At 47.9% G+C, this 22,839-nt stretch overlaps 1 protein-coding gene across 1 annotated transcript in view; it reads left to right on the top strand.

The window, feature by feature from the left end:
* LOC147669005 (leukocyte immunoglobulin-like receptor subfamily B member 3) overlaps positions 1 to 22,839 on the top strand; it is a gene marked incomplete at its 3' end in the record, with an annotated part of 559,849 nt that overhangs the window by 153,207 nt on the left and 383,803 nt on the right. The window contains exons 5-6 of the mRNA XM_086948290.1: positions 4,048 to 4,335; positions 5,656 to 5,934. Of these exons, the coding sequence (XP_086804416.1) occupies positions 4,048 to 4,335; positions 5,656 to 5,934 (567 nt within the window). The remainder of the gene's footprint in view (positions 1 to 4,047; positions 4,336 to 5,655; positions 5,935 to 22,839) is intronic.

A 22,839-nucleotide genomic window follows, 5' to 3' on the forward strand; every position in this document is an offset into this window, starting at 1 on the left:
TTGTCAGAGAGCAAGAATGAATCTGTGGATTGATAAATGGATGCATTGTTGCAAAGAGTGACAAAGTGGAAGAATGGTGACTTATTGAATTCCTAGGCTCATCGATGACACAAAAGGTGCTTTCATTCATAAGACAGACCTTCTGACATTGCCAATGCTTGTTGTTACTGTTTGAAAAGTGACCATGGTAACAGCTGTTGCAATATAAAATGAAGAAAGATGATGCATGGAGCTCTCCTAGGTCCTGAAATAGAATCAAAAGCCATGTGTGAGAATGAGCCTTGGGGACAGCCCAGAGTTACATCTGAGTAAAAAAACAAAAGGCTGGGGCGATGAACAGCTGGTTGCATGGGTCAAACAGGGCTTGGAACCAGCTATTGATGAAGAAACGTAAATCAGAATTTATGGACTGACTTCATTCCCATCGTATGCTTTATGACTATTCTGCTCTGAAACTGGTGTTAAGTGTACCCTAATCTTTTTATTTTCCACCTAGCAGTGGGCGCCGGTTTCTTGGGTGTCCCACACATAACACCTTTGGTAGCAGGGTGTTTCAGTTTGCACAGAGCACTGCATTGTTACCTCAGATTTACAGGTTGCTGTTATTGTACCCACCTTACTTTCTTCAGCAATGCTACACACAGTGCTTAATTTGTGCCGGTGCTTTCCGGTGCTTAGCACCAGCACTTATTTGACAGGGCCGGGGCTATTGAAATATGTTCTGGTATGCGATGAACCTAGAAATGATTCTAAATAAATGTACTTACCTGTTCTGCGTAGGCTGCATGTCTGCCGTGGATGTCTAGAGACTGAGAGCGGCCGACCACATCCGGGCACAATTTGCTAGCGCCTGCTCTGCCAGTCCACACATGGTGAAATCAGCCGCTCCGGCGGAGATTGTTTATTATTAGAGATTGCTCTTCTTTCCGGCTCAGAATATCTAGTGGGCAAGATCGTTGTCAGCCTGACGTCACCGGGCCCAGTCAGGCTGTGTTACACGTCGGCGCGCTGGGGACGTCACATCCTGTGTGGCGTGCCAGTGTAGGAGGCAGGAGGTTGAATTTGCGCGCCCACAAACCAATCCATGGCGCTCGCAGCATCCCACTGCAGCTGCTGGCAGGACAATTTGAACGGACTATCAATGAGGAAATCACACAAATACAGGTTTGCCATTAACATTTGCTCTTTCGCTCACCTACACACTAATTCATAACAACTATACACACTACACACCTCCAAAAACACACAGGAAAGCTGCCAAACACACAGTTTTACTAACACGCTGTTAAAACGAACAAACACACACAATCACATTTTCAGACGCACCGAAAGCATGAAACACGCCCAACACACACACACACGGTCACATACGTACACCTACTACGAGAAACATATTCACAGCATTTTGCCTTCTTCAGTTTCGTGTGTGGCCTATTTATTATGCGAGTGTATGACAAGCCTAGGAGATTCAATGGCCAGTCTCTCACCAACCTGTTATATTTTCTTTCGAGACTTTCCTGCTGTAAATGAAGTCACATTAATTCATGTTCGTAGGAACTCTTTGTGTACAACACTATCTCATCTGCGCATGTCTACATAGGGCTGGCGGTCTGAGAAGTCGGTCGGGCATATATTGCAAAGTCAGCTCTGCAGCCTTTTTTCGCGAGCTCCCGCGGGGCCTGCTATCTATTGTGCAGTCAGTTTCAGAGTTTTCTCTGACCACAGGGTGATGTTTATATTCCTCACTAGGCTTGCCCTGGGTGTTCGTCATTTATCCTAACCCCAGAGCTTGTTTATATGGAGAGTGACAGGCACTCAAAGCCTCAGAAAACGGACGAGACCAGAACGGTAAGGCATCTGGACACAGCATAGCTGCCAAGAGTTCAGATTGCTATGTGTAACATTTCCATAATTTTTGATATTATGTGTTTCCCTCCTCTTCATTACTTTATTTCGCTCGCAAAAAAGTATCACTCATATATGTGGAAATGTCACTCATAATTACACAGAAATTATTAAATGTCACACATAGCAATCTGAAACCTTGGCAGCTATGGCACCGGCCCGGGCCGCAGCGTGCTGTCAGCTGTGCTGCGCCCTACCGAATTCAGTTATTAACGCAGCCGACGGTGAAAGTGTCAGTGACCCTGTTTGCGGCAGCCGCCAGAAGTGCGGACAGTTAGTTACTGGAGGACGGATCCCATCTCAAATAGGATACGTGAGTGATGTAATATATATGCACAAAATTCAACCTTAACACATAATTTTATCCGCTTTCATTTTACCACGTCATGGTGATAATGTTGAATAGGAAGTATTGCTCCTGGACTGTCAGCCATTTGTTTTCTGAGTGCTAATTGTTAACACAGTTGCCTTCCTGCCAGCTTAATGCAGTCGTGGATTTACGCTGCTTCCTTTGAGACGTAGTTTGAGCAAGGAACGATTTTGTTATCCCTAGGCCAAACGTATTTTGTCGGATACTGTTCAGAACAGGTTTGAGTTTGATCCAGTTTCAGCTCTTTCATGCTCTCCTTGGCCATGTCACTTACAATGCACATGTGTACTCTCCAAATTATAAATGTGTTTTCATCAAATATTCAGGGATAGTGAAGTGTGTTTTCAATATTGTAGTACAGCAGCTGACTAAAAGTATTGTAAATAATCTCTGTGACCATTTCCTGTTTTGAATATATGAGGTCGTGTTTCTATCTAAAAGAAGCTTTATGAATGTTACATGGTGTGTATGATCAAAGTCCCACAGGGCCAAGAACTGTGATTAATTCTTCTGGTAAAGGTATCGTGGTAAGACACATATGTGGGAAAACCTGACAAATGCCAGTGTGATAAAGTTCCCAGTGGAAGGATTCAGTTTTGTATGTGTGGTAAAGAGACTGACGTGTGGCAAATGTCTGTGTGGTAAAGTAAGTCACTGGGTGGGGATCTCCCTTGTGCTGCAGGGTACCACTGGGTAAAAGTGTGTTTAAAGTGTTAATGGACTGCATTGAGAGCAAGGATATCTGGTGTATGCACAAAAGTACATACTTGCATATCTCCGTGCTGTTACCTGTTGCACCCTTTCCTGATCTGACCTTTCTGTCTTGCTTTGTGTTTCTTCCTTTCTGAGGTGCTTATGTAAAGAGCCAGGTCTTTAGCTTCTTGTGGAACTCGAGAAGTGAAGTGGTGGCTCTGATGTGTTAGACTTGTGGATGTGGGAAGAGCCAATAAAGGAAAAGGGTAGGGCCAATAACAGAAGTGGGCGGGGCCAGGTATGTGGGTGTGTCCTCCCCCCCAAACATTTGAGCACCTGCACTTCATTTTTTACAAATTAAGCACTGTACACACTTGAAGTGCATGTGCACCCAATATTGTCACTGCTACCACTGTAATCACATTAGAATAGAAACCTGACAGCGAGCTGAAGATGCTTAAAGAGAACAGCAGAGGCGTCCAAAAACCATTGGTGAAGAGTGCAGAGCTTTCTATATAAAGGAACATGTTAAAACAGCCCGATTATTAACAGCCCGAAAAAAGGTGAAAGCAACCTGGGAGACAGACCAACGCCCATGTGTGAGTGTGAACCAATGAGAGCCAAAGGCACGTGATCAGTAGTCAGCGAGGCAGACACAGATATGATTCAGTGAGGCCCCGCAATGAATGGAATGCATGCATGTCATTCGTATGTCATTTGTATCCCACGAAGATATCCTTAAGATTCGCGTTTGTATAACATGAACTTAGCTGAGAAAACAGTACTTTTACACGGTCCGGTAGTCCAACACTAAGCTGGTGTTTCTCGGATGCAGAGAGACTGAATGTTACTGACGTTGGAGCAACATTAGGACATTTCCGAGTGAGCAGAATCACATAATGGAGACCTCAGTTGAGTGCGAGATATTTGAACATATGATCCAAGATTGGTAATGACCCGAAGTGGTGGGAGGTAAAGACCAGTGGCGGCGGGAGCGGAAGAGGAGGGAAGAGGGAGTGAGTCAAATGTTGTTCTTTCGTACATTGTAGTGAACTTGTCTCTTTTTAATGTGTCTTCAGGACCCTTCCCGAAACCGACCCTTCGGATCACCTCCGGGAGCGTGACCGTGAAAAGAGGAAACCTGACCTTGAGCTGTGCGGCTGCGGCACAGTACAGAGATATGAGATTTGCTCTGTATCGAGGTGAATACTCTTTCCCTCCACAAGACCCTCCTGGGACCGAGGCCGTCTTCCACTTCACTGATGTAAACTCGGGGCACGAGGGGAGATATTACTGCCGGTACTATTCCAAAGGAGCCAACCGCATTGAGTCTGAGCCCAGTGACGCCGTCGAGGTAACGCTCAAAGGTGAGAGCTGTGGGATGGTTTTTGTGTCTTGTGTTGCTTTCGTGTTGTGCCTCTGGATTAAGATTAAGAGGGTTGATTGCTTATGAATCTTTTGTCCTGGTTTCACCGGAAACTAGAGCGCCTTAGATCTTCACAAACATATGGGGGCCGATTCACAGAACTAATCTGAGACAAAATTCTAAACGTACTACTTTTGGTATTCACAGAAGGCATTTACTAGTAGTAAAGTTGGGATTTTGTCTTAAATTAGGATTTTGTCTCAAATTGGGTTTTTGTTTTAAGACCTAAATTTAGGACAAACTTAAGTTTAATTTAGGAAAAAATCTTAATTTAAGACAAAATCTTAACTTTACTACTGCTAAATGCCTTCTGTGAATACCAAAAGTAGTAACATTAGGATGTTGTCTCAGATTAATTCTGTGAATGGGCCCTTTCGTATTTATGTTACTGCCCCCACGCTGACCTTGAGTCTTGTCTGTACTGGGTGGGTGGTGGTCACAGGTTTACGGGAGAAGGCAGTGGTAGAGGTACTCCCATTGTGACAAATGCCCTCAGTGCTTTTTAAAAGATCTCAGTGTCACAGAAACCTGGACGATAGTAATGCGTCCTAAGTGCTGGTGCAAATCTTTGCATATATAGGGGCAGATTTATGAGGCCGTTGCACCTCTTTGCGCCGCAATTGCATCACTTTATTTGACGCAACTGCGGCGCAAACAATGCGCCCTATTTACAACGTGACGCATCTAGGAGATGCGTCACGTTGTAAAGCACTGCGCCATAAGGAGGCGTTCCTGCGCAGGGGGGGGGCGTTCCTGCGCAGGAACGCCTCCTCAAAATGGCTGAGTGAAATCTATGAGATTTCACTCAGTCACTTTCAGGGCAATGCTGCGTCAAAACCCTGCGCCTGCTTGAAGCAGGCGCAGGTCTTGACACAGCATTGTGTAGATGGGGCACCCCCGAGCCTTGCTGGAGCTGCGTCGCACTTGCGACGCAACTCCAGCAATGCTCCACATTTCCGGCACAGATGCGTCACGCATCTGTGCCGTTTTTGCACCATGGTGCGCCGCATTATAAATGCGGTGCCCCATTGGTGGCGGAGCTGTGGCGCACTGTGGCGCACGTTAACTGGCGCATCCCTGGAGATGCGCCAGTTAACATAAATCTGCCCCATAGTTTGGCTGGGGGAGGGGGGGTTATCGGAGACTGACCCTCATAGTCTTGGGAGCAGAGCTGAGTGTGAGAGGATGGCTGAAGCTGAGCAGGTGGGAGAAGAAGGTTAGTTTCTCGCCTTTATGTTTGTATGTTTCCCTCTCAACACAGAGGCCTATCCCAAACCATCCGTTGTATTGAGCCCCAACGTGGTCGCCAGAGGAGGAAATCTGACCATAAGATGTACATCGGTCTATCCGAATATGAGATTTTTTCTATTCAAAGGAAGTCCGATTTACTTGCAAGCGGACCCCACTGGAAGCGAGGCCTTGTTTGTCATCAGCGGAGTCCGAGAGACAGATAAAGGGCCCTATGAGTGCCGTTATCACCCCCAAAACGGAGCGGTCGTGTGGTCTGACGCCAGTGAACCCTTCCAGATTACAGTCCAAGGTAATATTGGGCTTTCTCCACTGCCTTTGAGCACTCGACAGCTTGTCAATATGTTTTGTTGATTAAATGTACACTCAGTTATGTATGGGGTGTTGTGTGAATTAACAGTGGCGACTTCTGAGCTTTCAGACAAGAGGCTCCGTTACTGCACTAGATTACCTCAGTCCGTACAATCCAAACAATGCCAAAGAGTGGTGCTATTGTCTCAGGAACTGTCTATGGCTGAAGAATAACTATAAAGTGTCAGAATTAGAATTGACATTAATGGACAACAACATGAAACTTTGAAAGCCCAACCCTAAACTGGAATTCCATAAAAACTTGACTGACAACCAGTGGTGGCTGGTGATGTTTGTAAATGGTGAGGTGTAAAAGTTGCGTGGGAGAGCACCTTGGCGAGTGAGCGCAGCAAGCGTGCCTGAACCATTAAAAGAGGGTTCGGGGGGTTCTCCCCTGAGAAAATTTTGAAAAAAGAGTGGGTAAATGGTGAATTTTCAAGCAAATGTGAGAAGCAAGAAGGTTATTAACACCTTAGCTGCGTGTAAACATTTCTCCCCAGTGCTGCGCCGTCCATTAGAACTAGTGCTGAATGGACGTTCAATGGTCGTGCGCAGCACTGGGGAGGTAGCGCTGCTGACGACCATTGGCCGTCAGCAGCACTTAAGGGGTTAAAGCAATTGCGAAAGTGTAGTTATTATATTATTAAAGACATGTCACATACCAACAACATGATAGCTGCTTATTCAGTATAACCACAGAGCTTCAAACAGACTTCAATATACAACGCAGAGAACCTCACAGATTTTTTTAACTTAAACTCCAAACAACTAAACAAACAACTGAACAGAAACATTCAAGAAGAAATATTATGATTAACGTATTGTTTACTTTCTGTCCGCAAAATCTAGAGAAGTAGTCACTCTGCACTTCAAAAAGTGTTAATCTTTATATAGCGGGAACGCAACCCGAAAGTATTAGCGCAGCTGGCTTTACATGAGTGCGACAGTCAGTACACATGGAGGACGCAGTCAGTATCACTCAGTGTCCTCCCTCCGAGCCTCATACACACAAAGTCAAGAACTGACTGGCGCGCTCATTTAAAACCAGCTGTGATAATACTTTCGGGTCGCGTTCCCGCTATATAAATATTAACACTTTTTGAAGCACTTCAAAGAGTGTTAACAAAAAAGTATTTAGTTCATTTCATCATGGACTTTGCGAACTCACTAACAGGGTTAATAGTGAGTTTGCAAAGTCCACGATAAAATAAAATACACAGGGCCTCACTGGAAAGAACTACATACTTTTTTGTTAGGCACAGGGAGATTAATGTTTCTTCCCCAATCCCCAGTATCACAGGATGTTGCGCCAACGACGCCACGCCGACCTGCTCGAACCACACACCACAAATATTTTAAAAAAGCGAAAGAAAGTTTTATTTAAAACAATCTGTTCAAGAATCATTGAATGTCATCAGGGCAAGACTCTACAGAACAGAGCTGGTTTTATCAGGGGGCCCCCTGAAAGTCTGGGATCCTGGGCCGAAGCCCACTTTGCCCATGCTCAAAAACTCCCTGGTTGGCATCTGACAGCCTTTTTTGCCGCACCCTTCCTCCTCCTTTTCCATGAATTCCCAACCACCACTCACTGACAATGCACCTCATCTCTCTATAACACATTTCTGACAAACATTTCATTTTTATAGCTCTACTCATAGTTTACTCACACTCAGTTCTGTGACCTGCATGGTACACGTGTTTTGTAGCTTGCATATTAACCCTATGCGCCTTGTGTGTGGTTGGAGTGCCCATGTGAGTGCACGGTGAGTGATGCGACAGTGTGAGAGATGGGTAAGAGGAGTGACTGCAGGGTGAGTGAGGTGACCATATGAATTTGGGTGTGGATGTAAGTGCAGAGTGGGACATATTAATGCACGGTTAGTGATGGGCTTGTTTAAGTGAGTTTGCAGATTGATCAGTGAGTGGGACAGCTGAGTGAAGTGTGACATGCGTGCAGGGCCAGTAGTGTGCTCATGTGACTGCAGGGTTAGGTACAGGCTGGGTGAACAACGCAAGTGCATTGTGAGTGAAGAGTGATCACTAGAAGTGCAGGGTGAGCGGGTGAATGGTGTGAGTGCATTTTGATCAGTGTGAACACATTGTGATTGCTGTGAGTGCAGGTTGAGCATAAAAGTGACTGGCGAGAATGAGGAGTGAGTTGTCTGAATGCAGGGTGCATTCCCAGACACTTGAAGTAACTTAGCATCTTATTGACGCCGGCGTAGGGTTTTCAGATAAATGTTAAAATATTGCTATTATGGCGTTAAACAGGGATCGATGGTTGAGGAAATAAATCATATGCTGATCCTCCAACAAACTTCCTATCTTATGATTAGGGTTGCTAGCACAGGCGGGACAAAAATAAGCACTCACTTAAAGCCGTATTTTCAGCACCTATCTGTTCATACTTCGAACAACAAATATAAATAGAAAGCACTTTTTATTGTGTTCTAGGGCAGCCTGAATGATCCATGACTGATCATTAAAGTGAACAAAGACAGGAAAGTCCAATTACAGATCAATACAAACTTTATTTATAAAGCTATTTAAGGTCAAGACAAGGTCTTTCCAAGCTCTTTAAACAACACATTGCTGTCATTTTTCTTATGGCAACCTTACTTTATATTCCTTTTCATGAAATGCATTCTCACACTACAGCAGTAAATGTAAAATTCAAAAAATGTAAGGAATAGGCAGAGTGTGGGCCCAGGGGGTATTGGAACCAGAAAAAAAATGAAACCTTGGTAACCAGTTTACAAAGGTATGTAAATATGCAAAAGGTCTCTGGCCTCGAGGCAGTTGCCTTCTGTTAAAATCTAGTTTGCAACATCAACATTATCGGCGCCATCTTGTCCCTTTTTAGGCTCATTCGCGCGCGTAAGTGGCAGCCATTTTGAATGCCATGGCCTCTCTGCCCACTGCCGATAGCCAGCGCGTCTCTCTCTCTCTCTCTCTCCTAACCTCGCAAGCATCCCGCACGCTGACAGCCCCCGCTCTCACATGCTTGGGCCATAAACCCCTCTTCAGAGTAACCCTGCCTCGGAACCCCATCCTGTTCCCAGCTCAGCACCTCCCTCCATTCCTTTCATGATCCCGTATCCTTTGATAAACCCTCTTTTTCCTCTGTGCCCGATTGTCCTGCTCGTTCCCAGGCTGCCACCTGGCCCTGCGGATGCTGTTTATTGCCCCCATACAGTAGGAAGCTTCCCCCATCAAAGGATCCTCAACTGATCAAAGCCCCCACCCCATGAGATCTGATCAACCACATGCATTCCGGGAATCGGCGGAATGCCCAGCTGCGCGACAATCGTCACCCGTTGTGACCGGGGTGGGGACTTCTACTGTAAATGTGTGTGGGAACGGGCTTGAAGCAGGGATTCCGAGTATGTCTTTCCGTACATCAAAGTATTGACAAAGATGTGTTTCATGCAATAAAGCCATAAACCTGTGTAAAAGAGCACCTCGAGAAGATACCCTGTTGTCTGGGTTGACGTGTTCTGCTCCGTCGGAATAAAACTTCTGTTTCCTGCCTTCCAGTCTCCAGCGCCTGCCTCTTTGTTTGATAGATTCGAGTGGTATGAGAGGCGGTTAGCGCCGGGCAATACTTAAAAAGGTTCTCGGTCAACATCGCCCCTACCTTTTTCTACAATTGGCGTCCCAAACGTGGGGCCCATCAGTAACACGTGGATCCAGTGGGAGAGGTCCTGACGACAGAGTGAACTACTGCAACGATCGGGAGAGCTCCTGTCCGATAGACCCTCGTCTGACAGCCGATCATCCGAACTTCACTGGTTCCGAACAGACCTCTCTCGAGTGATCTACGGTCCTGACTGGGAACCATCAGGAGTGCCGCGACAGTCACGGAGAATAGAGGATGATCGGGCGCTGGATTCGGAAGACAAGAAACTGTCCATGCGGTCCGGGTAAGGTCGTGTAACACAACAAATTGCGAAATGATTGATTGTTTGGAAAATACTAGTATTACTCTTCGATTGTTGGTTCTTTTTGGAGATATTCTCTGTCTGCAAACGGAGAAGAATAGAAAGATTCTCTCTTCCTTTGCAGGTAGTGAAGGGTAGGTAACGCGGACTTTTGTCCCCCGTTGTAACCCGTCGTGCCTATTTCTCTCCCCCACTGATTGATTGTTTGCTCGAACATTGTTTGTTCGAGGATTGTTCTTTTGAGATTCTCTCTGTCTACAAACGAGGAAGAATAGAAATATTCTCTCTTCCTTTGCAGATAGTGAGGGGTAGGTAACGCAGACTTTTGTCCCCTGTTGTAACCCGTCGTGCCTATTCTTTCTCCCCACTGATTGTTTGATTGTCCAAACATTGACTGTTCGAAATTGTTTCTTTGAGATATTCTCTGTTTGCAAATAACGTAGAATAGAAATATTCTGTCTAGTCTTTGCAAGTAGTGAAAAAAAACGTAGTGCGGACCTTTGTCCCCCGTTGTAATCTGTCATGCCTATCTTCTCCCCACTGATTGGTAGTCGGTTCAGCCCGGACCGCTTATTAGAGATGAACCATCCAGCTCCACTGGAAGGCACCCCTAATAAGGACATGTTCATGAAGCATGGATTAATCGCCATAGCCTATAGCAAACTATGGCATAAATATACGAGAAAGGATCAGAAAAGTCACTGGCCACTGATAGGATCCTTCGACGAGGATAAAATAAGCGTGCTGGAAACAGCCCTTTGTAACAATAAGACAACGCCCACTATGCTTGATAGTCTCGGCATGTGGAGCAAAGAAACAGAACAACGTAAAAAGAGAAATGAAATCAGACTAGAGAACGAGCTACGAAAAGCAGCTCACCTAGCTGCCAGAAAATTAGAGGAACAGATAAAGGAAAGAGAGGAAGCCAAACGGAAGCAAGAGTCCGAAACATCGAGTCAGTGTCCTGTTAGAACACCCTCTACGCTCTACCCTGAATTACTCTTGAAACAGCGAACCAACGATGATCTTTTATTAGGCCCTCCGATCATCTACATGCCCCCTCCATATGCCCCTTCCCAACCTTTAGCACAGCACCCGCCACCCACAAGCAAAGGCGAGAGTAGTACCAGGGCCTCGGTCCTCATGGCCTCCGCGCCGGCCGAACCCCTTGTACTCAATACAGCACAAGCAACAATGTTAGATGACCCTGAGGCCCGAAAGACAGATTCCACGAGAATGAACAGGTTGAGCAAAGATGAGCGAGCAGGGATCGACAAGGTAGTAAAGACACTAGTAGAACGGAAGGAGAGTGAGGAGTACATCATGGATATGTTCAACTCATATGCTGGGAGCCAAAGACGGCACTTTGTTGCACGATTATGTTATCATGCCCTAAATGCGTATGAGGACCGATACCGAGACAAAGGTCCTGAGAGCCTAACGACTTTGTATAGAAAGGTCGATATCGGGGATGAGGGCGAGTGTGACGTGACGGTTCTCCTTGCGCGTACGCTTGAGGTTTTCCGCCACCTCACTGAACAAGGGTTGGAAGCTAAACCTATGACTCCTGTAGCGACCGAACCAAGAATAGAGCAAGTTGGCGTCATGATGCCAATAAGAGAGGCTGCTCCTTACTGGGTTCCCCCACGAGGCCAGGGAACACACGATGACGTTAACCACCAAGATGCAAGAGGGAGGGTAGTGTATAACTGGGTCTACCAACCATGGGATCGGCAAGATATTCTGACGTTCCGAAAATCTCTGCCCGATTTAAGTAAAAACCCCACTGCCTTCTATACTGAACTAGGTACAGCCTTAGGTTCGACGATTATGACCCTAGCTGACATCGACTTGTTTTTTGGGTTATGTCTGCCAGCTGATGTGTGGAAGCAAATCCGGAAAGTCGACCACCTTGAGCTGTTTGGACATACCTGGTCACAACTCGATGGCATAGATAGACAACGAGAGCCTGGACAGAAGCCTTCGAAGTCCATTTTAGAACTCCCAGACAAAATTGTGCAGAAACTGAAAACCCTGATCCCAGAAAAGAAAGTGGACTGGTCGATAGTAACGGCCTGTCGTCAGAAACCCCAGGAAGACGTATCAGAATACTTCTCCCGGTTTGAAACGGTGTTCTCCGATTACAGCGGCCAGGACATGAACACTGCAACCGGACACCATCTGTTTGTCCAGAATTATGTCAAAGGCCTGTCGCAGGAAGTCTCTCAGAAACTGCAGGCTAGCGAGAGTAGTTGGGCAGCCTCCAAACCCGCGGCTATCCTCCAGATGGCCCAATATTATGAGCATCAGAAAAACGAAAATGATAGGGTGACTGAGAAAAAGGACTTGAAGGAGAGCGTGATGATTGCACAGTTGCAGGGGGTGACTATAGGACGAGAGCAGTACAAGGGGAATTACCAGTCAAATGCTCCTAGAAACCCACCCCCTAAAGACCGTACACCCGCACCTCATGTTGGACGTAAGGATATTGGTGAGGACCAGTGTGCATTTTGCAAGGGATTCGGCCATTGGAAATCCCAGTGTCCGGTCCTGTTGGAAATGAATAAGAATAGGGACCCCAGAGACGTAGCGGGTGGACCAAGAAATAGAGGACAGGGACGAGGGTCCACAAATGACACAAATAACGACGGATCAGGCAGACCTAACACATTTGACCGTCCCCGACAGAACCAGTACCAACAGTCTGCGACGACGCCCACGACCTCGCATAGGACTGCCAATGGCAAGGGAGGGATCCAGTCGAGCTCTATGTTGACCAGCAAGGTCCTTATGTCACCGCTAAGGTCCTGGGTACGAAGTCTCCATTTCTGGTAGACACTGGCGCGACACGTAGTGCGTTATCTAAACGACTGATTCCAAGGGCACCCTTGTCTGGCTCACTTGTAACATCGATAGGTTTCGATGGAACGCCCTCCACTAACCCTTTGTCCACACCGATCTCCTTTGACCTAGAAAATAACATCACTGACACAACGTTTTTGCTTTCCTCCAATACCCCTGATGCCATTATGGGACTTGACTTGCTGAAACATTTCCGAGCTACAATTAGGTGTTCGCAAGATGGAGTTCGGGTCTTTCTGTATGACAACCCGGCTCTGCTCAGATTTTGTCCTTCCCGACGCATGTTTTCCATTTCTGATGCTGACTCGTCCCTACTTGACACTCTGCCTCCGTATCTGTGGGCCAAAACTGACTCGGACGTAGGACGCATGATGATCGACCCAGTGCACATAACTGTTCGACAGGACGCAATACTCCCAAAACTTCCACAATATCGGATATCGCCCGAGGGCGAGAAGGCATTGGTAAAGATTATTCAGTCCCTGATAGATGCAGGAGTGGTAGAGGAAGTAGTTAGCAATGTTTGCAACAGCCCTATCCTACCCATCATAAAGAAGCAAGGAGAGGGAGATGAGAGAGCGTACCGCTTAATCATCGACCTACGAGAGGTCAACAAAGTAGTTGTACCTCAGTATCCCGTAGTCTCAGACATCACCACTATTTTGACTCTGATTCCTTCCACTGCTACCACCTTCACTGTCATTGCTCTAAAGAACGCCTTCTTCTCTATCCCCATCCACCCAGACAGCCAATACCTCTTTGGCTTCACCCTAAAAGCCCGCTCGTATAGATTCTGTCGAGCACCCCAAGGCTACACTGAAAGCCCCAGTATCTACAGTCAGGCCCTCAAAAGACAAAAGATGGAGTGGTGTTGATACAACACGTCGATGACATCCTTTTGGCGGCCGACACCACTCTACTTGCGGTCACAGCCACCATCCAACTCTTGCACTTCCTTGCAGAAAATGTCCACAAGGTCTCCAAAAAGAAGCTGCAATTCTGCCAACCCCAGGTCACTTACCTAGGCCACCTCTTGTCCAAAGACTGAAGGAAACTTACTCCCGACCGAATCCAGACCATTCTAGAGACCCCTGTCCCTAAGACCCAGAAACAAGTCCGCTCCCTACTAGGCCTCACTTCCTTCTGCCGACAGTGGTTACCGAATTTCAGCCTCATTGTGAAACCACTGCTTTCTCTGCTAGCTAAAGATGTCCCCTTCCCACTCCCTTGGACCCCTGAATGCCAATCCTCCTTCATAGAACTAAGAGATGCCCTCTGCTCGGCCCCTGTCCTAGGAACCCCCGATTACACAAAGCCCTTCTCCCGCAACACTCACGAAAGGAAGGGATGCGCTTTGTCTGTCTTGACCCAGTCCATTGGCCCAAAGCAACGCCCATGCGCTTACTTCTCTGCCACTCTTGACCCCGTAGCCAGAGCTCTGCCTGCCTGCCTTTGAGCTGTAGCTGCCGCTGCTATCTCTATCCGACAAAGTGAGGGGATCATGCTCTCAAACTCCCTCACAGTGTTAGTGCCCCATGCGGTTGACACCCTCCTGAACCAGACCAAGACGCAACACATGACTAGTGCACGACTAACTGGATACGAATTGACTCTGCTTGCACCCCACATCACCCTGAAAAGATGCACCACACTGAACCCAGCGACTTTGTTACCCCTACCAGAGAACAATCCCAATGTGTCCCCTGTACATGACTGTGTGACCCTCACGGACGAACAGACTGGGAGTAGGGTCGACCTCAGAGACACAGCTTTCCCTGACCCTGACGGAGAGCTGTGGGTGGACGGTTCTTGCATCAAACTCCCCGATGGCACCACCTCAGCTGCTTATGCAGTTAACACAGCCCGAACTGTAGTAGAGACAGCCCGCATCACACAACGATCTGCACAGGCAGCAGAACTGATTACCCTCACACGAACAGCCAGTACGCCTTCGGGGTGGTTCATCATTTTGGGCTCCTATGGAAGGAGAGGGGATTCTTGACCTCACACGGCACCCCCATCTTACACGGAGATCTAGTCTCCGCCCCAACTGAAGCAGTCCTTCTTCCCAAACAACTTGCAGTAATAAAATGCCAAGCACACAAAAAGGTGACAGACATCATTGGGCAGGGGAATGCACTGGCTGACATCACTGCCCGAACCACAGCTGAGAATAGGACAACGACACGCATGTACGTGACCAGGTCACAAGCAGAGAAATGGACAGACGCTAGGGAAACTATTAGGGACATTCAAATGGCCAACTCACAACACGAATTGACTGAATGGGCACGGGTGGGACTGAAAGACGATGAAGGCTGCTGGCGGACAAAAGACACAAACAAATGGTTGCTACCCAATTCATACCTGATCCCCATACTGACCATGGCACACTCCCCTGCACACATAGGATCTGCCCCTATGACTGAGCTTGTCTCCAAAGTTTGGCACAATGACAAGATCGCAGACTCCGCCAAACGTCTGGTCCAACAATGTCTGTTTCTGTTGATCCCTCGCCACTCAGCAGACTGCTTGCTGACGTGGGCAAGGTTCTCCTAACAGCCGCGACGTGATTGGCCTGTCGCCAGGACACGCCTACTAGCGTAGCCACGCCCCCTTCAACACAAAACGCGCGCTGACCACAAGCGCAGCATTTTGCTAGCTTTAGCTCTTGAGGCACAGCCGGGAGCAGGGACAAACAGCTCACTTTAATTTGCACTTTACACTGTAACTATTGCTTTTAAAATCGCCGTTTCTGTTGATCTCTCGCCATTCAGCAGACTGCTTGCTGATGTGGGCAAGGTTCTCCTAGCTGCCGCGACGTGATTGGCCTGTCGCCAGGACACGCCCACTAGCGTAGCCACGCCCCCTTCAACACAAAACGCGCGCTGACCACAAGCGCAGCGTTTTGCTAGCTTTAGCTCTTGAGGCACAGCCGGGAGCAGGAACAAACAGCTCACTTTAATTTGCACTTTACACTGTAACTATTGCTTTTAAAATCGCCGTTTCTGTTGATCCCTCGCCACTCAGCAGACTGCTTGCTGATGTGGGCAAGGTTCTCCTAGCTGCCGCGACGTGATTGGCCTGTCGCCAGAACACGCCCACTAGCGTAGCCACGCCCCCCTTTGAACCCCTCCCCTCCTCTGCTACTAAGCATGAGCCCCTACCGGAAGCGCAGCGGACGAGCGCAGCGGGCGCGACGATTGCGCGCCGAAGCCGCGCCTAAGCCAAGCCCGTCTGCGCCCGTCCGCGACCGGACACGGCCCAGGGCCACGAACCCTGGCCCCTCAGTGTGTTATTCTTCCCAACAACTTAGACAGCTTAACCCTGGCTACGTCTGTCAATACTGTATCACCTTGCCTCTTTCTACTGCTGTGGGTATGACTCCCGCTCCTTGTCCTGGATGCCAATACCAACTTCCGCCTCCTTGTCTGCCAGATTCGTCAGTTTCTGACGCCCCCACTAACATATGCTCTCAGGATATGAATATCACTTCCTTTCATGGCTGTCAAGCAGCGCTCATTAATATGCGCTCCCTTCCATGCCATAGCTTATACATTAGTGAGTTTATCATTGCTCACGATCTGGACTTCCTTTTTGCCACGGAAACCTGGGGAGATGCGGGCTCAGGACCGGACTTTTGCCAGGCAACCCCTGATGGTTACAGTGTTGCGAGACATGACAGACAAATAGGAAGAGGTGGAGGACTCGCTATCATTTATAAGAATCAGTACCGCACTACGTTTGACCACATTCAATCCTCTAACTGTGAAGCAGCAACCTTTGCTATTAACAATAATTGTAAACAAACCTTTAAAGGTATTTTGTTATACCGACCTCCTGGACCTCGGAACTCCTTTCTTGGTTCCCTCTCTGAGCTAAATGACCATATTATAGGCTCGACTGATTACACGATATTGGGAGATTTTAACTTCCCCTTGGAGGAACAGGGAAACCACGACACCATTCAACTCACTGCTGATTTCCTAACCCTAGGACTTCAACAATTGGTAAAGGGAATTACCCACCAGGCGGAACACACATTAGATGGTTTGTTCACTAACAACCCTCTTATCTCTGTTCTAGATATCCTGCCCCTTACGTGGACTGATCACAGGGCCAATATCTTCGGTATATATACTCGACCGCTTAATCTTCCCCCTTCCAGGCCACCCAGTAGGGTAGGAATCCGTGCCTGGAAGAATGCTGATATCCCTCAGATGGTCGATATCCTGACACTATCCTCCCCTATAAGAGGACCCAACCCTGTCCCCTCAGGCTCCGATTTCCAAGATTGGATTAGGAACGCTGCCGATCAGGTAGCCCCGGAGAAGTCTGGTACACAGAAGAGCTTAGGCTTCACCGACAACATTGTAGGAACCTAGAAAGGCGCTGGAGGAAATCCTATTGCCCCATAGCTAAGCAATCCTACAAAGATGCCTTGATAATATATAAAAAGGCTATCACTGCTCGAAAAATGACCTTTTTCTCGACCCAAGTAGATAATGCCAGGAATTCTGCTAGAGAACTGTTCTCAGTGGTCACCTCCTTGTCCACTCCTTCCTCGGGTCTTGGAGCTGAACCTTCCCAGCCTTTCTGTAACGCGCTGTCCACCTTTTTCATCACTAAAGTGGCAGATATCTACGCATCTTTTGCTGGGGATGTAGGGACAAGATCTACTGTTAGCAGTAAGGAAGTACCTGTCACGGACCATGATTCCTTCTCTTTGTTCGTCTCCACCACACAAGACCAAATTAGCAGATTCATTTCCATCACCAATTCTGGCTCCCCCTTGGATCCCTGCCCTCCTTCAGTGATGGCCAATTTAAGTGAGGTGATTTCTCGCCCACTTATGGAAATCTGTAACACCGCATTTCAAACTGGCTACTATCCTGCCCCGTGGAAGAAGGCAGTGATTAAGCCTCTTTTGAAAAAGCCCTCCCTGGATCCCACTGCGCTGGCCAGTTACAGGCCCATTGCGTGTCTCCCCTTTCCTGCCAAAATATGCGAAGCACTGATGAATAAACAACTCTCAGAGAGTTTGTCGATACTCACCAACTTCTAGACGAAACGCAGTTTGGCTTCAGGAAAGGGCATGGTACCGAGACCGCTCTAATAAAAGCCTCAGATGAGATCAGAGCCATTATGGACCAGGGAGGTGCGGCCATTCTAATTCTTCTGGACCTGTCCGCAGCATTTGACACGGGCGACCATGCTATTTTGGTCGACCGTGTCACAGCTCTGGGGATAAACGGCACGGCCAGAGATCTCATTTCATCCTTTCTGGCCGACCGTACCCAGACAGTCAAGTTGGGTAATTTCTACTCTCCCGTCTCTGCACTACCTTGTGGAGTTCCACAGGGCTCCTCGCTAAGTCCCACGTTATTTAACATCTACGTAGTGGACTTAGCGAGGGTAATAAAGGCCCACGGGGTACGATTGACATCTTATGCAGACGACACCCAACTGGTGCTGGCGATCCATAAGAACGGCCCAGTGGTGGCAGCCAATTTCCAGGAGGCCATGCTCGCTGTCAGTACCTGGATGTCCTCCAATTGCCTGAGGCTTAACTCGGACAAAACCGAGGTTATGACCTTTGGCAATCTCTCCCCTGAATGGTCCTCCATTTGGTGGCCCAACCAGCTGGGCCCTCCACCTGTCCCAGTGGAAAAGGCAAGAAACTTGGGAGTTATTTTTGACAGCAAGCTGACATTCAACCTTCACGTCAACAAGGTTGTGTCATCTGCCTTCTTTACTCTAAGGAAAATTAAGAAATTGCTGCCTTATCTCCCTATCTCAGCTGGGAAGACCCTAGTTACCACCCTGGTGTTTTCCAAAATTGATTACGGAAATGCCCTATTCCTCAACTCTCAGAAACTCGTTCTGTCTAAGCTACAGTCTATACAGAACGCGGCTGCTAGAATTCTTTTAGACATTCCCCGCCGCCAGTCTACTACTCTCGCCATTCGCCAGCTTCATTGGCTCAGAGTAGAGAGCCAAATTAAATTCAAGGCCCTCTGCATTGCCTATAAGGCAGTGCATGGCGTCGGACCCAAGTTTCTGACCGAGGCATTTCAGTTGTACACCCCTAAAAGGCTGCTGAGATCTGTCAACACCTGCCTCCTACCAGTACCTCGCACAAGAACAGCAACTTGGGGAGACAGATGTTTTCTGGTTGCTACGCCAAAGCTCTGGAATCTTCTGCCACTTACTATCAAAAACGCCCCCAACTTGATGAGCTTTCGTAGGCTCTTAAAGACTTGGTTGTTTAACCAGTGAATTCTGTTGTTCCGGTCCCGCTAGCCCACACATGCGCCGAGACACCTTCGGGTATTTGTATGCGCAATAAAAATTCCATAAATAAATAAATAAATAAATAAATAAATACATATGCCTGCAACACAACCCTGGGAAAGGAACTGTAGTACCCCGGGGAGGGTTTGGGGTTCCCAATCATCCGTTTGAAGTCCTGCAGATGGACTACATCCAGCTAGAAAGATGCCAAGGCCTGAAGTATGTACTTGTTGTGGTGTGCGCATTTAGCAAGTGCGTGGAAGCCTATCCAACCTGTGACAACACTGCCATTGCCACTGCAAAAGTACTACTGAAGGAATTCTGCCCTCGTTACGGCCTCTGTCGAATTTTGTGGAGCGACAATGGCCCCCACTTCGTAGCCGAAGTTATCCAACTCATCCTGAAGGGGTTGGGTGTAAAACAAAAGTTCCACGCAGTCTTCCACCCCCAATCTGCTGGACTAATTGAACGACATAACGCCACATTGATACTCAAGCTAGCTAAGATAGTGGCTACCACAGGACTGAAATGGCCAGACGCTCTCCCACTGGCATTGCTATCAATGCGTTCCACCCCCACCAAACACCACGTGACACCTTATGAGGTCGTTTTCGGCCGGCTCATGAGCATCTGGTCTGCACCAAAACCGACTTCTATTCATGACGTCCCGGACGTCCTAATGTCTGATTACTTGTGCAAATTGACTAAGACACTGTCTGTTATCCACCAACAGGTGTTGCATGCCATTCCTGATACTTCCAGGGGTCCCGGACACGACATCCAACCCGGGGACTACGTGTTGATTCGAAACTTCCAGCGTGCAAAGGGCCCGATTCACAGAATGAACTTAAGACTCAATCCTAAACTTACTACTATTTTGGTATTCACAGAAAGCACTTACTACTTTAGGCATTCACAGAATGAACTTACTACTTTTGGTATTCACAGAAGTTAGGATTTTGTCTTAAGTCTGTCTTAAGTCTGTCTTAAGTTTGTCTTAAGACAAACTTAAGACAAAATCCTAACTTCTGTGAATACCAAAAGTAGTAAGTTCATTCTGTGAATGCCAAAAGTAGTAAGTGCATTCTGTGAATACCAAAATAGTAGTAAGTTTAGGACTGAGTCTTAAGTTCATTCTGTGAATCGGGCCCAAAGAGTCTGGAACCCCGGTGGACGGGCCCCTGGCAAGTCTTGATCACCACCCGAACAGCTCTTCGAGTGGAGGGGAAGCGCAATTGAGTGCATGCACACCACTGTAAGAAGATCTCCTCGACTCTGACGACGACCGAAGACGTGGCCACCCAAGAAGAGCTCCTGAACAAAGACCGACCATCCCTGAACTGCTATCCTGATACAGAGACACTCGAATTGGCAAAATATCCCGATCCCACTGTACCATCCAGAGAAGGGTATAACCTGCGACTAAAGGAGGGAGCTTCGGCTAAGCAGACCACTGACTAAGTCATAATCCTCAGAGCAGTGGCCTAACACTACTAAGGCTGCCAGGAGAGAAGCCAGACGAAGTTTGTGGTTCTGCCCACCACCGAGCCCCCTTGAAGATGATGGAAGCGCCCGACAAAAAGATGATGGAAGCACCCGACACGAAGATGATGGAAGCAACCGGATATCTGAAGATTCGCTACAGAAACCCAAAGACTGACAAAATCCACAGTTCAAAGACTATTGCACTTTTTATCGCCCTTCTCTTTTGCCTCCTCCTCATGACCACCCTCTGGATTGTGGAAGAGAGCGCACCAGCTCATGAGACATTCCTGACCACTGCACAGCCTACCACAATGAAAGAACATTATCTGATTTCTCTTTCACCCCAACTCCGAGAAAGGCGTAAGGAGTTTTGGAACAACTCCTTCGTGCAACTGCTGCACCAGCACAATCTTGCCACCAATGCCACCAACTGCTGGATGTGTGGGTTGCTACCTCACGCCACTGGACATTCTATGCCCTTCATCCCTTCACCCTTCTCAGTTCACGGCTCCTGCCTTGCTTGGCTGATCCTCTTGCAAGAAAGCTATAGGGATAATGCCACCTCCAGCAGAACTATGACACATTTCTTTCATGAGGTCTGGCAGAACAAAACGAAGAAAACTGCTGCACACTTTTGCCCACAGACATCCAACGACTCTATCCACATGGACATCCCCGTCAAAGAACGGATTGAAATGCAGGTGTTCAACAATCCGACCAGACCCACCTTCTCCTACCTCCGGAAACTAACAGCTGCCAGCCTGACTGTGGCCCTATCCGTCATCAACGTCACAGGCCTTATGTGTATCGAAGGGCTTGGGACACAGCTGGTAGGCCGCAGCGCTTGCCGCATCACCAGAACTTTGGACTCCACTGATCCACCCACTTTTGTCACTTCTCCGAATATGTACTTTGTTTGTGGTACAAAGGCTTACACCTGGCTCCCCAAAGGCTGGGGGGGCACCTGTTATATTGCCTTCATCCTTCCTCCGACCTATGTGGCTCCAGCAAATCATCACAGACAAAAACGAGCGAAAGACATTGAGCAAGCCGACTCCACCGGAGCACAGTTCCTCGATGCAATGAAGGGACTTGTTCCACTCTGGGGTCCGATGGCGAACAGCCGTGCCATCCGACATTTGACCCAGGCAGTTGAAACGACAATGAACATTACAGCTGGCATTCTTGCGAACAATACAGCCGAGCTTCAAGCGGTATCTCTCCAGAACCGCCTTGTTCTAGATGTGGTTCTAGCGGATCGTGGAGGAGCATGCCGTATCATTGGGTCCAGCTGCTGCACCTATATACCGGACAATTCACCCTCAGTGTACAAAGCCATTGAACACCTCCACAGACTTTCCTCAGAAGTTCATCAGGAACAAGAAGAATGGTCGCTTGGTGGTTGGTTCTGGAGCACTGTGAAGAACTGGGGGTGGAGATTATTTACGATCATACTGATACCCGTTGTTGTAATATGTGGGTTCTGCCTAAGAATTCAATGCCTGCCGCCTCTGTGTTCACTATGTGCACATTGTATCTGCCCTAAGACTCTGGACTTCGAAAAAGAACGCATGAGAGCATTGTACGATGTCGAGGTTAGGAACTTGATGAAGATAGATATTGATTAAACAAGCTGACTAGATATGTTGAAAAGGGAGGACTGTTAAAATCTAGTTTGCGACATCAACATTATCGGCGCCATCTTGTCCCTTTTTAGGCTCATTCGTGCACGTAAGTGGCAGCCATTTTGAATGCCATGGCCTCTCTGTCCACTGCCAATAGCCAGCGCGTCTCTCTCTCTCTCTCTCCTAACCTTGCAAGCATCCCCCCTGCACGCTGACGGCCCCCGCTCTCACATGCTTGGGTCATAAACCCCTCTTCAGCGCAACCCTGCCTCGGAACCCCATCCTGTTCCCAGCTCAACACCTCCCTCCATTCCTTTCATGATCCCGTAGCCTTTGATAAACCCTCTTTTTCCTCTGTGCCCGATTGTCCTACTCATTCCCAGGCCGCCACCTGGCCCTGCGGATGCTGTTTATTGCCCCCATACAGTAGGAAGCTTCCCCCATCAAAGGATCCACAACTGATCAAAGCCCCCACCCCATGAGATCCGATCAACCACATGCATTCCGGGAATCGGCGGAATGCCCAGCTGCGCGACAATCGTCACCTGTTGTGACCGGGGTGGGGACTTCTACTGTAAATGTGTGTGGGAACGGGCTTGAAGCGGTGATTCCGAGGATGTCTTTCCGTACATCAAAGTA

Source organism: Lissotriton vulgaris, unplaced genomic scaffold (genome assembly GCF_964263255.1).
Source record: "Lissotriton vulgaris unplaced genomic scaffold, aLisVul1.2 SCAFFOLD_1419, whole genome shotgun sequence".
NCBI lineage: Eukaryota > Metazoa > Chordata > Amphibia > Caudata > Salamandridae > Lissotriton > Lissotriton vulgaris.